At 47.5% G+C, this 14,972-nt stretch overlaps 1 protein-coding gene across 12 annotated transcripts in view; it reads right to left on the bottom strand.

Moving 5' to 3' along the window:
• Nucleotides 1-14,972, bottom strand: part of Agap1 (ArfGAP with GTPase domain, ankyrin repeat and PH domain 1) — a 436,093-nt gene that overhangs the window by 212,721 nt on the left and 208,400 nt on the right. For all 12 annotated transcript variants that reach the window (XM_029539053.1, XM_021197517.2, XM_029539054.1 and 9 more), the window contains one exon: nucleotides 10,958-11,050. In XM_029539053.1, the coding sequence (XP_029394913.1) occupies nucleotides 10,958-11,050 (93 nt within the window). The remainder of the gene's footprint in view (nucleotides 1-10,957; nucleotides 11,051-14,972) is intronic.

The following is a 14,972-nucleotide window of genomic DNA, read 5'->3' as shown; positions in this document are numbered from 1 at the left end:
GGACCTCAACAGGCCACATGATAGTGAGGAACATTCCAGCAACCAGGGGTTTCTCATCAGAGGGCTGGGTGCTACAGGAAGCTAACTCTCCAAGCTACCTCTATCCCTGGGTCCAGCTGACACGGTAAAGGTATTCAGATTAAGTATTACATGGTAATGTTTACACTGACCAAGGTGCAAATATATCTACCAGTTGAATAAGAGAATAGCTGTGTCAAACTGATAAAGGACTAATTAATGCTACCCACAGCCTTATTCTAAAAGAGAAATTGCTAAATGTAAACACTGGCTGATGTTCTTCCCTGAAAATGAAGTATTGTGTGGCTTGGGGAGGTATGCAGCTCAATGACAGAGAGCTTGTCTACCAGTCACGAGGCCCTGAGTTCAATCCCCAGTACTGGGACACACAGTATCTCAACACATAATGATATTTACATACACAGGTGGCACGGGGCAGTAAAATACCCAACTCGGTAGTTTAAAACATGTTTTCCCAGGAGTCTCCCACATTACTCATTGTGCCATGTGTGTAGCAGCCCACAAGATGCCAAGAATGCCTTTCTCTAAGGGACAAGTCTGTCTTTCACAGAAGCGGCACCAATATGTGTCTACATCTCTCTCCTCTGAGTCTCTAGGTAGGAAGGCAAAGGGACCTAGGCCTAGGGCCTAGCAAGCCATCTCTGGCCAGCCCAGGCTTCCCTGGGCATTTCTTTTATGCATGCTCAATTTCAGTGTGGGTAAACAAGCCCCACTTTCCTCAGAAACCATTCCCAATAGCAAAGTGTCCTCTCCGACAAATGGTCTTGGACGTGGTTATTCTTGCCGAATTGCAAACAATAAAAAGAGTTCTATGAATCGGGTCTACCGAGTCTTCCCCACTGTTGATAAAAAGGAGGGATTCCATTAGGGAAGGGGTAGGAGGGGCCTGTAATGAGACATAACACCATGCTCTCCCTCTGCAGGAATTGTTCCATCTCACAAAGGCACGGGCTCCCTCTGAGAGTCCACGACCAGCCCCCAAAGACAAGCTGCAGCGGAGACAGGTGCATCTGGGTGCTGCAGGTATAAACGGACCCGGTATGATGGAAGGGCCTTATCTAATCTAAGTGTGAAAAATATTTTTATTGCTCTGGGAATAGTCACTGTTAACTGAATGCAACAACAAAAAGGGGGGAAAAGAGCATGCGGGCCCGAGGGGATTACCAAATCAATTAACAAGTAATTCAGGAACTAATTTCTATATTGCCTCTTAGCACAAAATTGTATCTTTAATTTCTCCTGCAATAAGCATCCCTGTGATGGTCCTAACACACACTGCCGCTGTAAATGAGTTTACAAGTATCTCTTTTTGATTGGCTATACAGCATTATTTCTTCACAGTTCAATGCTACTGCAGCCAAGTGCTCTGAAATATTTAATTACGCTGGTAGCTACCGGTTACCAATTTGCAAGACCCACAGTGAGTACAGTACATTTTAGAAAACTAGTAATCAGCTAATTAAAACCACAGCGAATTCCAGCTACTCCAATTACCAACGACGGCTGCTGGATACACTCAGAGGGCTTTGCTTTGGGGGAAGGAGTCTTCAGGACTAGCTAGACCCTGGAACATGGATGCCATGCAGCTAAGACTGCTCCTTACACAGAGTCTTTCCACAGCTGTTCTGAGCACTGTTCTGTACCTAGGGCTTTAACGTACAGTAACTGGTGACGTTGCAGTGGTGGCCTCAGCAGGTTTGGAGAGTAAGCAAACTGGGCTTAAATCCCACAAGGTGAAATCTGACTCGCTCATCTGTTAAATCTATGGACGAACGTCAAGCCACCCCAGGGCTGCGGAGGGGACCAAGAAGCTTGCTAGATGAACACACGCAAAGAAGAGGGGTGGGTCCTGCTATCAGAACCAGGTCTTCTCTATGCTTCTTATTTCCTTCAACATTTGTGAGGTTCAGCCAGCCACAATGCTAACAAAAATCTGGCTTGTGACAGGCCATACTGTTTACATGTCCTTAGATGAGCATCAGACGAAGGATCAGCCCATGGTATTTTCTGTGGACAGAGCTCTGAAAAAAGCCCCTGTGAGGATGGATGCCTAATCTGCTCCGCTGAGAGCTTTGGTTGGTCTATTCTTCCTGGAGCTCAGTTTCCCTAAATGCAAAATGGGTAACGTTTCCAGTTTCAAAAGCAGCTAGTCACTGTTCTGGGATTTACAGCTTGGTTGCCCTGGGGTGTCTTAAAAATATCCTCATGTATCTTTTGAGGACAGGCAGTCTCCCGTGCTAGAAACACGCTCACACTCGGGAGCTCTTCAAGAGCTGTCAGATGGTCCAAGATGGCTGAGCAACGTTCCTGACACTGGGTCAAGACTGTGAATGGCAGGAAAGACTGGAGAACTGTCTGAAGTACAGGCAGTGAGGTGCATACTGCAATGGCCTGGGAAGAGGGATGGAATCTTGGGTTGGATTATGGGGTCAACGTTGCCCAGTCCCCTGGGTCCCTAACATCACACTGGTTTTGAAAGCTGTGCTCAAGCGGGGGCAATTGAGGATGACAGAGAGGACTCCCAGTCAGCTCTTTCCAATGTTCTAAGAGGCAGATTATTTCCAAACAATTCCATCTCAGGCCAACCTCTGTGCTTTCCTAAATCCCAGTGCATATCCTTTTTATACGGTAACTCTTAGAAACAGCTTATTGTTTTTGTTTTAAATTTCTTACTACACAGTTGTCCCACCACCGAGGAGGCTCCAAAGCGACCACCTTCTTCTCACCCTCATTGTGACCATGCTTCCCAGCACTCTGCACTTCCTAACTTGTCTCCTGCCATGTGGCTACCCATCCACCATGTCTGCATCCCACACCACCTCCAACAGCATAGCTTCTAGTCTTTCCTCTGTTCTTCTTTGGGCAGCCGCTGAGCTTTACAGCTCGATTGTCCTAGGGTGTCTTAGAAATATCTTCACGTATCTTTTGAGTCCATTCTCAAATTCCTTTATTAATGAGGCTAACCCCAAGAGGGAGCCCTGATCTCCTCAGTATCATCCGGCGTACCAGATGGGACTCCCCAAATTCCGGTTACAGTATCAGAAATATCTTGGTGTGTGTATTTTCCTGTATCTGCCCTGATATTTATAAACTTTAAGCAATTCTCTATAGAACAAAAAAGTGGGTGGTGGAGACTGAATATTCGTCTAACATTTTAGTAAGGAAGCCATAGGCTTGTGTCACTAAAGTCTGCGGGTGTAATGTTTAAAAGTTCCTTCTAAGCAAAATGATGAGCACGAAGACATTTATTTAGAAACAATTTTTTTTTTCCCAAATGAGTTCTAAGAAATAGGAAAGGCCGAAAGAAACCAGTTGTTTGAGATGATTTCTGGGCCACTGACAAAGGCTTTTATTCTTTGAAGAATAGACAGAGAATGGCCACTTGTGTAATCCAGATATAGCACCTTAATATACATGAAACAGAGTTAAATATAGAGGATGATGGGTTAAAAATTAGACCACTTGTAAAGAGTAACAATGTACAGCACAGCTCCTTCAAGGTTAGCATACCCTTTGACAAGAATTTAAAATTCATCTGAGGGAAGAAAAAAGCATTCACACCATCAACTTACACACTTTTATCACTACCAACATGGCTGTCACCTCCACAGATCTACCACCATCACCAGCCGCTTCAAGACTAACCATCACTGCCACCACCACCACCGTCTCCACCAAGACCACCTCTACCACTACCATCAGCTACACCTTTACTAAAACCACTCCCATCACCATTACTACCACCTGTGCCGTCACCACCACCATCATCACCAAAGTCAGTAAGACCACTGTCACTGCCACTTCCACCATTCTGAGTCCTCCTTGCACTGCAGATGCCAACAGAGACAGCACTCCATCACGAGTTCACATAGGAGGAAGGAGAGGTGTCGGGGGAAGAAGAGGGAAGATCCTACATCCCATCAGTTGTAAGTATACTTCCTGGGATAGGCTTTGAGCCTCAAAGGTGAGAAGCCCCAGGAGACCTCATGTGCCTAGATAAGGGAAATCCAAAGCCTGGCCCTGCATCATCAGCATCACCTGGCAAACAGATGCTCAATGTACAGCCTCAACCTTGACTCATCTGCCCCACCTCAGGGCCCGTGGTGTGGTAATGCTACCGGATCTCACTTGGTCAACATACTGCGCAGTTCTCACAAGTCAGTCATTGGTCACCCTGAGCAAAGTGTCCTGTGAGCCTGTGAGCTAGATGGGATGTGCAGCTGGGAAGACTCGCTAAAGACATGCTGTGGGGCTGTGAGGCTGTGAGGCTGGATCCCAGTTTCTCCACTTGTTAGTGCTGAAAACTCAGTCCCCCAGGACCTTGGACTCCATAAACAATAGGGCCCAGGCTGGTAGAAATTAATCAGGGCTCTGAATGAAAGCAGTAAGCTGCTCTAACACATTGGAAGCCTCTCACATGCACAGTGAGCACTTGGCACATCACTGCCAGCGCCCCACTACAGAGCACACTCAGGAGCACCGGGCACTTGGCCAATGCCGATGTGGCACACTCAGAGACGGGAGTAAGTATGGCGGGTGAAGGTCTGGTGTGATGTGGGAGAACTCCAGGATGAGAACAGCTTAGTGTTTCTATTTTCCCTAGTCTACAAACAATTCTGATACTTGGGACTTCAAAGAAAATGAAGAAACCTAGGAAAATATTTCTTCCATGTCAATTTTAAATCCCACCAACCTTCTCTCTCCATAATTACAGCTGTCAGTGTTGGCATCAAGGGAAAACGGTGTCCTTGGCTTTAGAATGTGGCCATTAGGGACTCAGTTAAAAATAAATTCTCTTCCCGAGATGGAGGACCGGAAAATGTGCTTTTGCTCCAACCTGATGAAAATGTCACCACGTGACGCCTTTCTTGAAAAGCCTAGGATAGATACCTCTGAGGACTTCTTCAGATGTCCCCTTCTCAGTGGAACAGGCCCACAGGGCAATCCTGTCAGGGTGAGCACAGCCCAGTGTGGTGGGGCAGTCTACTGAGGATCGCAGGCAGAAGCACTGTGGCCAGTGTGGCCAGTGCTGCCGCTGTTTTAAGCAGAAAGAGACAGGAGTGAGAATCACAGTGAAGGTGTGCCATCTGCCTGGCAAGTACACCAGCCGACAAGCAAGCCTGGTACTAGGTATGTATAGGGTCCTATACAAACAGTCCCCAAACTCTTCCATTTTGCAATTGAGGGATCAGCAGTGTGCACTGCAGACACCCCAACCATCTTTGGGGTATCTAGTCTGAGAGCCAAGCCAGACACCCCAGGGGACTCTCCGCTGCTCTTTCCCAAACAAGACGTTTTTGAGACAGATCAGGGGGATCCATTTTGCCATGAGGCATGGGGACAGGAATTAAGCAGGCTGGGCAATGCTAGATGTTATACATGCAGTTAAATATCTTTGGAAAGGAAAGTCACAACACGATGGAAACGTCTTCATGAGACTGGAAAGATTAAGAGAATTTTGAGTTTAGTGTTTTAACTTTTACTAAGGCTTTCTTGTAAACACTCTTTCTTTACTGTGAATAATCCAAACCCTCAGGAATGGATCTAACGGGTTCTTCTGTTACCATGGCAGCCTTGGATGGTGAGCTGCCAGCTGGTCAAGTGCCCCTGTGGCAGCCTGGATATTTGAGAAATCTCTCCATCTGAGGACACCCCAGCATCTACAGAGGGCTGTTACAGCCGCAGTGGAAGGCACACTCCCATTATGACCATGATGACCATGACGGTTGGCCCTCTGTTATTCTCATGTACGCCAGAGGGGGCGCACTTCCCCGATGGCTCAGAAAGTGGTTCTTGGTCATACCCACCCCTTGGCTACATAACCAGGCTATTCAGTTCACAGTCCTTACCCTGAGAGACAGCCTCTTGCACTGAAATATTAAGCCCCATAAACAGCTTCTCCCAAATGGTCTTTCCTTGTACTGGCAGGTAACGGGGACGTTAGGGCCACAAAGTAACAGGGCAACAGCCTGTGACAATGTATGATGCGTGATCTTCTCTGTCAGCCTGTCTGGATTTGGAGTCACCCAGGAGACATAGGCCTGGGTGAGTGTGAGAGGGCATTTCCAAGGAGAAATCCTGCTGCAAAGAAAAGCCTTACTGAGCGCGGGCAATGTCATCCTACGGGTAGACACTCCACACAGAATACAAAGGGGAAGAGGAAGAGGAGAGCTGAGGGCCAGCCTCTGTCTGTCTTTACTGTGGGTATGATGTGACCAGCTGACCCACACTCCTGCCATGATGGACCTCATCCTGAAACTATGACCAAACTCAGCGACCCTTCCTTCCTTCCCTTAGGTTCCTCTGTGGGTATTCCGTCACAGTCATAATAAAAGTAACTAATACCCCACAGTGCTCTGTCAGGTTACAGCTTCCCAGCTCTCAAGCCTCTGGACAGAGTAAGAAACTGGGGAGGCCCTGTGACAATAGGACTAGGGTGAACACTGCTCTGAGAGTAAAGGCCTCACCCCCACTTTAGGGCACTGAGTCGGTGCCCAAGGATAGGTTCTTTACAGCTGGAGAGCTGTGTCTCCCGCACCTCCTTAGGGTTCTTCAGTCAAGTCTAGGCCTTCTCGAAATATCAAAACCACAGGTCAAATTAGAAGCCCGGGACGTCTAAAAAGCAGAAGGCAGAAACAGTGTCAGGAACTTTGCAAAACCTCCTCCAAGCAAAGACACTACAGGCAAAGCAGAGCTCGGCCTGTGGGGACCCCGCACTGGCAAGATAGGGTCTTCGCTGGGACCTGATTTCAACAGCTAAGCAACCCTGGCATGGCAGGCTCACCGGGTGGGGCTCTGAGCCTATCTACCTGCAGCTGGCCTGCATGGAGATTGAAGAAGAAAATCCCCAACAGAAGCCGGTTAAGCAGAAGTGATGTTTTCAGGTTTGGAAACTTGTGCACAGGCTCAATTCTGTTTGTGGATACCAGTAGAATCCACGCTGGGTTGTGGAAATGTGAAGACACTGTGACCTCACACCTGCTTGTGCGTGTGTGTGTGTGTGTGTGTGTATACTCGCGCATGCACACACACACACACACACACACACACACACACACACACACGCGCGCGCGCGCGCACACGTGCGCGCGCGCGCGCACTCCTGCCATCTCAGATTCCCAGCATGAGCATTAGACCCTGGCTGGGAGTCCACGGAAGGGAGGAGGCTGAGGCTTAGGGCTATGTATCTGCACTCAAATATAGAGATTAAAAAATGCTAAAGAGAAAGAAGAAAAGAGAGTACACAGCTGCCGTCCCCCAAACAGACCTCCCATCTGCCACCCACGATTTGCATGTCACCTTCTCCGGGCTCATTTGTACTTCATTAACTGCCATTGACTTAACAAGATTTATGCAAATGACACCATAGGAGCCCCCTAACTCCCACTGCAATCAAGTGATTATGTATGTACAACTTGCCACAGCGATGAAAAATTAATACGTGACAAGCCCACTGGCCGCTGAGCTGGGCCACTGGCTTTTGTTTCCTCGCCCTGCTTTTTCAATTCTACTCGAATAGACCTTATCTTATTAGTAAGAAAGGAAACAGAGTTCCTTCTCCAAATCCATCCGCTCGGGGTAGCTAGACAGCACAAAAGAAGAGTTGGGCCCAGATCCTGAAGAAACGAAATTATAGTCTAGGAAACAATTCCTTATTCTTGAGGAATCTTTGCTTGGGGGAAGAGAGAAATAAAGTCTGAGCGATGGTGACTTGGCCACCGACCTGTAACTAGCTAAACAGGAGGAAGACAGTCCATGCACAATGGCCACCTGTATAACCATGAGGGAGGTCACAGGGCACGAGGACTGCTCCACTCAATTCACGAGTATTCATATAATTCCCATGAATGAGCAGAAGTGACCAGAATTCCAAGTGTTCAAGGACAGGAACTTTGAAGGTGACTCCTCTACCCTGATGCCAAGGGGTCAGCAACCAGGGGTGGGGGTGGGGGTGGGGGTGGGGGTGGGGGCTCTTGACTAGTCTCTACCAGAATTCACTGAAGGCCAAGGACTCTATTGCCTGTGAGAGAGGGACACAGACAGGGCGGGTAGTTGCAAATGGACAGCAATGCTTTCCCTTGAAGACAGACCCACATTCCTTCAGCATCCCTGAGAGAACAAGTTGAAACAAGCACAGCCTTAGACATACTCCGCACAGTACAAGATACCTTTGTGTGAGGTGAAGGTTCTCATGTCTGACTTAACACATGTTAAAGTTGGGGCTGAAGAAATAGCTTAGTGGTTAAGACCATTTAATGCTCTTGCAGAGGATCCAAGTTTGGTTTCCTACACCCACATGGGGTGGCTTGCAGCAAGCTGGAACTCTAGTTCCGGAGATCCCATGCCTCCTCCTGGCCTCTGTGGGTACTGCATGTACATGGCGCTCATAAACTCACACAGGCACACACACATAAAATAATCTTTAAAACTGTAACTTTGCTTTGGAGGCTTCTTGCCACCATGTAGTGGAGAGAGCACAGAAGTGAGGTGCTTTGCTGGCTAGTCCTGAATATTCACCCTGTTTGCATTCAACTTAAGATCATGATACCTAATGGGACCCACTCTGCTAGGGGTTAAACAGGACATAAAAAGACACATAGATAACAAGCTCTTATTTAAATGTCCATTTATTCAAGGAATCTACCTGTGGGTTTTCTAGAACATTCTAGGCAGGTACTGCCCCCTTCAGGCTTCGTCCTCCTAATCCTCATGTTTCCAGAGATCACCTCAGCACAGTGAGGACAGCAAGGGGTGTAGCTACTCTCAAATGATCCACACACCTTGAAAATTTGGGCACACACAGCGTGGAGCACTCTAACTACCCAGCCCCCTACAGCTCCACCTCCCCTTCTATGGAGAGCCTCTGACTGGGGTACCTGGATTGCCACAGCCCAAAAGCCTGCAGTGTGAATGGAATGTAAACATCCTCTGCAGACCGTCTAGGGGTGATACCTGAGCACGGATTACAGTGGGACTATGTGGAGCTGGGAGCAGACCAGGTAGGAGTTAGTCCCTGGCTCCTCACTGTGGACATCTAGTGGAGGAAATCAAGTGCTCCCGTTCCTAGGAGTCACAAGGAAACCTCCATTTACATCTCAGCAAGAGTATCACTGAACATCTGAGACAGAAAAGCTTCCCAGGGGATGCAAAGCACTCGTTTTTACACTAGCCGGTCTCAAAGTTTGGTTTGGGAAGCTGGCCCTGTCCAAAGATGTGCAGGGAACAAAGTAAGTGAGGCTCCAATTACACCAGGGTCTGGCTGGCTCCCCATGAGTTTCCTGCCTGGCCGGGAAGACGATGGACATTAAGTAGCAATCCTCTTCAATGTGCAGCTCTAGTTCTTCACGTGAAAAATAGCTACCGTACAGGAAACAACACTGCACAGAAATCACACACTAAAGTGGCCTTATGTAGAGTTAGATTATAATAAATAACCCAAATGAGGAATCAGCTATGTACATGGCCCTCAGAAGTAATGAACCTGTTTATAAGGAAAACACCGCCCATCACCAGGAAAGCTTCTTGCCTTGTTTGTAAACATATGGAAGGTAAAAATTTTTCTTCACTGTGCTGCAAGCTGGCTCCTAACTTTGTCACCCAGTAGTATGGCAAGGGTGGTCCTACGCAGAGGCATAGCAGCCTCGGCTGACACCTCTAGGTCCCCTATCCCCTGGGTCAAAGGCTCACAGGGCACAGTGGGCAAATGTGGTACACAGGCCACTCTGGTCTGCAGTACAGGGTGGAGGGCAGCAGTCTTGGCTTCTCAGCAATCCCCTGCGGCGGCTCTTCAGCTCTCTCATGTCTTCCATCTGAAATGCTCTGGCTCCTTACAAGGGCTGCAAACAGGTGAACCTGCACCGCCTACGTGAGCCCACTATATTTGGATGAATACTCTTTCCCTCTCTCAGGGCAACCAGCGCCCATGTGCGCAGACCAAGTGAAGCTGGGTCGGAGCTGGGGAAGAGGCGACGGATGCCCTAGATCAACCAGAACTTCAAATGGTCCACCAGTGTCACCCATGGAAGGCAGAGGCATGTCCTACCCACAGATTTCCTGCCCCCACCCAAACAGAATAGAGTCTAAATCAATTGGCTTTCTTTATCAACCAAAAAGATGACATTTCGAGAGCCGCTGAGCTGGGTTGAACTCTTTATTCTTATCGTTTTGGAAATGAAGCGGCAAAAGACGTCACACGCGAATTCCAGTGTGTCTTGCTAGAGACGTGAAGTAATTTAGGACCTGGTTTCGGGGCTAATGAAAACCCATTTCAGGCTAGCAACATTGGCCAAAACAAATGCTTGAATTCAAGTCCTGTTGTGTAATGGGGAAGTTTAATTAAGGCCCCACATTACAGCTGTAAATGTTCCTGTGTATAATAAGGTCTAAATGAAACTGAACCTAATCAAAGTTACAATCCCTTCATTAGCAAATTACAAACAAGAGCGCACAGCTGACACGCCGGCTAGGATTATTACAACTAATTGCCTCGTTGTTACAGACCGGCCTGAAACAGTGTTCAGATGTCCGTCTGCAAGAGCAAATTAGGGCCACGTCAGGCTATTCCTGTGATCACAAGGGGTTCTTCTACAGCGATCTGATTTACCCCTGTCGCCTGGCGGCCAGCGGCCCAATCAAAGCCACGCTACAAAGGCAGCCTTTGAAGCCAGTGCAGCATGGAAACACACTCCATATGCAGGCGGGCAGACCGCACTTCATTAGAGCTGCTGCCGCATTTCCCTCTTCTTATTCTAATGATCCCATTTTAATACTCACAGGAACCCCTTCTAATTGATGTCAAGTGAGTGACTTCTACATTCATCAACAGAGCACATCAAACAAACCCTGGTGCTCCAGCCAGCAGCATCCCAGGCTGCACCGAGGTGTGTCTCCAGCGAGGTGGGGAAGGGGACAAGTGTACCTGTTTAATTGGGATGGCTCGCCCGCTCCCGATGCTGTCCGCGCGGCTCTCCAGGCCTTTCTTCTCTTTGTCTGGGTCGCTCCCTTTCCTAGACTGCAAAGCAAAAAAAGTAAAGTTAGCATTTGGGCGAGGGTTGTGGCTGCCAGACGGGTCTTGCCCCTCTGTGCAGAGCTTCTGCCAACAGGATTGAGGACCGCCGCCCCCAGCAGTCCATAGGCACTGACTCATCATTCCAAAGAGAATTCTCTAAACTTTCCCCCTGACTTTTTACTGCGGAATTATCTTTTAATTCTTTTTTAAAGAGTTCAAAATGCAATTACTAGAAACCAATGGACCGTCCAGGAAAGCAACGCCCAACGAGAAAACACATTCTAGAGCTGCAGTGAGCATAGCCGAGGAGAGAGGGGCCCCTTGAAGGTTATCTGGAAGCCCCTCTACAGTACTGTGTGGATTAAATTAATGTCTGGATGATTTAAAAAGTCTATTAGCCACGCAGCGGTGTGGCTCACTGGTGTACCCCCATGCGACGTTTTAAGGGGCAAGCAATGCTTCCTTTTATTACTTCTGGCCGGTTAGGAAACTGATTTCAAAGTTAAAGCAGTCTACTGTGCAATGGAAAGATAACAGAGGCAAAAACTGAAAATCTCTTTTTGACAAAATGTCAATATTCGGGGAGCAATGAGCAACGGTCTGTTTGCCAGGTTCCTGAGCCAATTATCTTGGAAGGACTGTTGACGCTATGTGAACTGCCCAGTGGCTGGCACTTGTCAGGAGGAGGGCACCTGGGGAAAGCTGCAGGAGCGCCAGCCACCGTCCACGTCTCGTCGTCTGCTGGCATGAGCAAGTGTAAGCACGGTGATTGTCTGACAGATTTATTTTATTATGAGAGAAAGATCTGGGACTCGTCCTCCTTAATAACAGTGCTGACAAGTGACAACTTCACTCCATTACTTTTCAATGGGAACATTACTCACGCAATATTGAAAATGGAGAAACATTTTCCTGTGCTTTTCAAATCTGAGATGATATATGAAACAGAGAGACTCAGTGGTGTCCAGTGCTGCTGGGAGCAGCTAATGAAATTCAGATTCAAAAGGATGTGGGACGAAACAGAAGATGCTTCTAAAACAGTATCCAAAAAGGCAAGGCTCTGAGATTTAATAAAAGCAAGGTCTGATGGGACAGCTTACTGCCAAAATTCTGACGCAAGGCCGAGAGGAAGGTGCTTGCGATGGCAAGCGGGCTTGGGCACCGCAAAGGCGCCGACTCTGCCCCCGGGCAGTGCACGTGAGAAAGCACACGCTCAGCTGACTGCGTTTGTCCAGCGGCCCCTCAGTGCCTCATGCAGCTGCCCCCATCAGGGATCCTAGACGCTCACGTCACAGAAGCTCCCTCGCTGTTTACTCTTTGGTCTCTGATAACGCGCAGCCAGAGTGCACACAGCCCACTTGTTCTCACCACAGGCTGGTTTGTGGGCAGGTAGCACATGAGGTTTCCAATCAGAAAATTAAGTTCCAAAGCTTGTGGATGACAACATTTCAGGGAAATTCTGGATCAATAAAGAGCATTAAAGGCATTTTGGGAACTTTATCAGTTCTAAATAGCTAAATTTGAAAATCCATCTTCATTATTCTCCATTAAGCAGAATAATTAACAAAACAAACATTTAAAAAAAAAATGAACATGTTCCTGGAGGCGGCGCATCTGTCCTTGGTTGCCGTTCTCAGAGCACAACTCTGGATTCCACAGAAGCAGGAAGAAGCAGCCAGTGTTGTTGTACACAGCTCCAAATTCATAAAGAAACAGAAGCCATGTTCCACGCAATCATATGCTCAAAAACAATTGAGAGAAACTCAGGGTACTCACTGCATAAAAAATCCACAATGATACAATTTTTTTTGTGGAAAGTGCCATAAAACTAAAGGAGAGCTCTGATTAGCTGCTGGGCAGAAGTGTTTGCCGCCTACAACAGGCTGACCCAAGGACAGCTAAAGCACAGCCAATCCACCAGGTAGGAAAGTCTGTGCCTTTGAGTCCCTGGGGAGGACTCCTGGCACTCCTGCCCAAGTTGGGAGACTTCTGTGGTGCACCCCTCCCCACCCCCAAAACTGCACACAGCCCTCGGTGCCTATTGCTATATCCAGCCTGCGCATTCCTCAGAACTAGAGTGTATCACATCCACGGAGGACGGGAGACTCCAGGCCACCGTTCAAGCTCAGAATGACTACTGAGTACCAGACACTGAAGACAAGAGGGAGGGAAGGAACGGATTATCTACTTCGTTTAAAAAATGGTTAACTCCCTATATGTGATAAACAAAGTCACAGAGGCAGCCTGTCCCTTGCACATTTGGCAGAGAATGGCTGCTGGCATCCCTGCCCATCAAACGGACTCTGCTCCCTCACTTCCAGCCAGTAGGCAGGAGCAGACAGAACACACCGTGCCGGCTTCGGGGCTCCTGTTCTCCGTGAGACACCAAGTGTCAATTCTTTTATACTATGGGTTTCATTGTCCCTTTTCTCCTGAGAGCTACTCAGAGTAGGTGTCATCTCTGTGTAATCTTTGGGCACTGGGTAGCCTGGCTCTGTTTAATGGTATCAGCATCCCACGGCAAGTTTTTATGTGGTTTTAAAAATGCCACATAAAGACATAACTCTTTAAAGCTTAAAGGGAGATAAAGCATACAGAACTTAAGAAGCCTTGCTTAACACCCCCAAATGCAGACCACACAGATCAACCTACCCAGCTAAATCACAGTCCCTGGAACAGAGGCAGGGGAATGGATAAGGTAGTTCAGCATTTCACTAGAGGATGTCTGCGCTTCATGTAGCAACAGCTACAAACTGCTCAATCACAGGATTATCAACAGAGAATACAAGTATTATTGCACGCAACATTCTAACCACATGTAAACCGGTCTGCTAAATGAACTGCCTCCCCCCAAATTGAACATTTCTAAAGGAGGCTCCCAATGAAGGTCATCTTCTAATCTTTCATTTCTCAAAGCAATGACCTTACATAAAAAAAAAACAACAAAAAAAAAAAACAAAACACAATACAATTTAAATTCTCATTGGTAAGGCAAAATCGCCACTGCAAAGTAATGTATAATCTGCTACAACTGGAGTGATTTAGTCTATGTAATTTCATACAAAATGCACAGGATTTATTTGTTTAAAACTTCTATGTTTCCAAATAAAAACATCTTGACAGCTGAAGATCTTATCCCTGTGTGGCACACACCACTTTAAATGACCTGTGTGCACTGTGTGCATACGGATTAGCTCTAGCCTTTTTAGAATGTACTAACAGTTAAGTGGACAGAGCCCACTACCTGTCCAGCTACATTCTGGGCTGTGGGAAGAGCTAACTAAGATGACATGAATCCAGCACAGCTAAATGACACTTTGACAATGTTAGTCAGAAATCAACGGGAATGAAGACTCTGAAAAACTGGACATAGTTAAAGATCGAAGCAGGCCTATTAAAATCTGGTTTCTTAATTGCTTAGATTTCAGAATTAATTCACCTCCTTTTCATTGCCTGTATAACACTGACATCTAGTGGAGTCAATGTTTCTAAGTTCTTTAACTCAAAGTGTTCCCCACCACCGCCACCACCTCTCTGCCCAATGCCAAAGCCAAGCCTGGGGACAACCACCGTGCTGAGACTTTCAGGAGTGTCTGCGAGTTTGTCCTGCAGTGCCACAACACAAAACCACAGCAGCACGAGATTCTTGCAGGACTCAATTTCTGTTCCATGAAGAGAGCTGGGAGACTGAGTTCAACTCTTTAAATGCTTTTCTCTCAGAGTGTCTTCTGACCTTAGAGAGGAAAACACAGCCAGAGGCATCCTAAGACTCCTGGGGGATTAGGATGCAATTCGGAGGGAGCTTCAGTCACTGTGTTCTTAGCAGCCCCTTGCACACCCCCAGAAGGCCTGCAGCACTGTGGTTTCCTGGAGCCCTCTCTCCTCTCTCCCCTCTCCCTTCTCTCCCCCCTCTCCCCTCTCTCTC

Source organism: Mus pahari, chromosome 5, assembly GCF_900095145.1.
Source record: "Mus pahari chromosome 5, PAHARI_EIJ_v1.1, whole genome shotgun sequence".
Classification (NCBI taxonomy): domain Eukaryota; kingdom Metazoa; phylum Chordata; class Mammalia; order Rodentia; family Muridae; genus Mus; species Mus pahari.
This window is presented reverse-complemented; position numbering and strand designations above follow the sequence as displayed.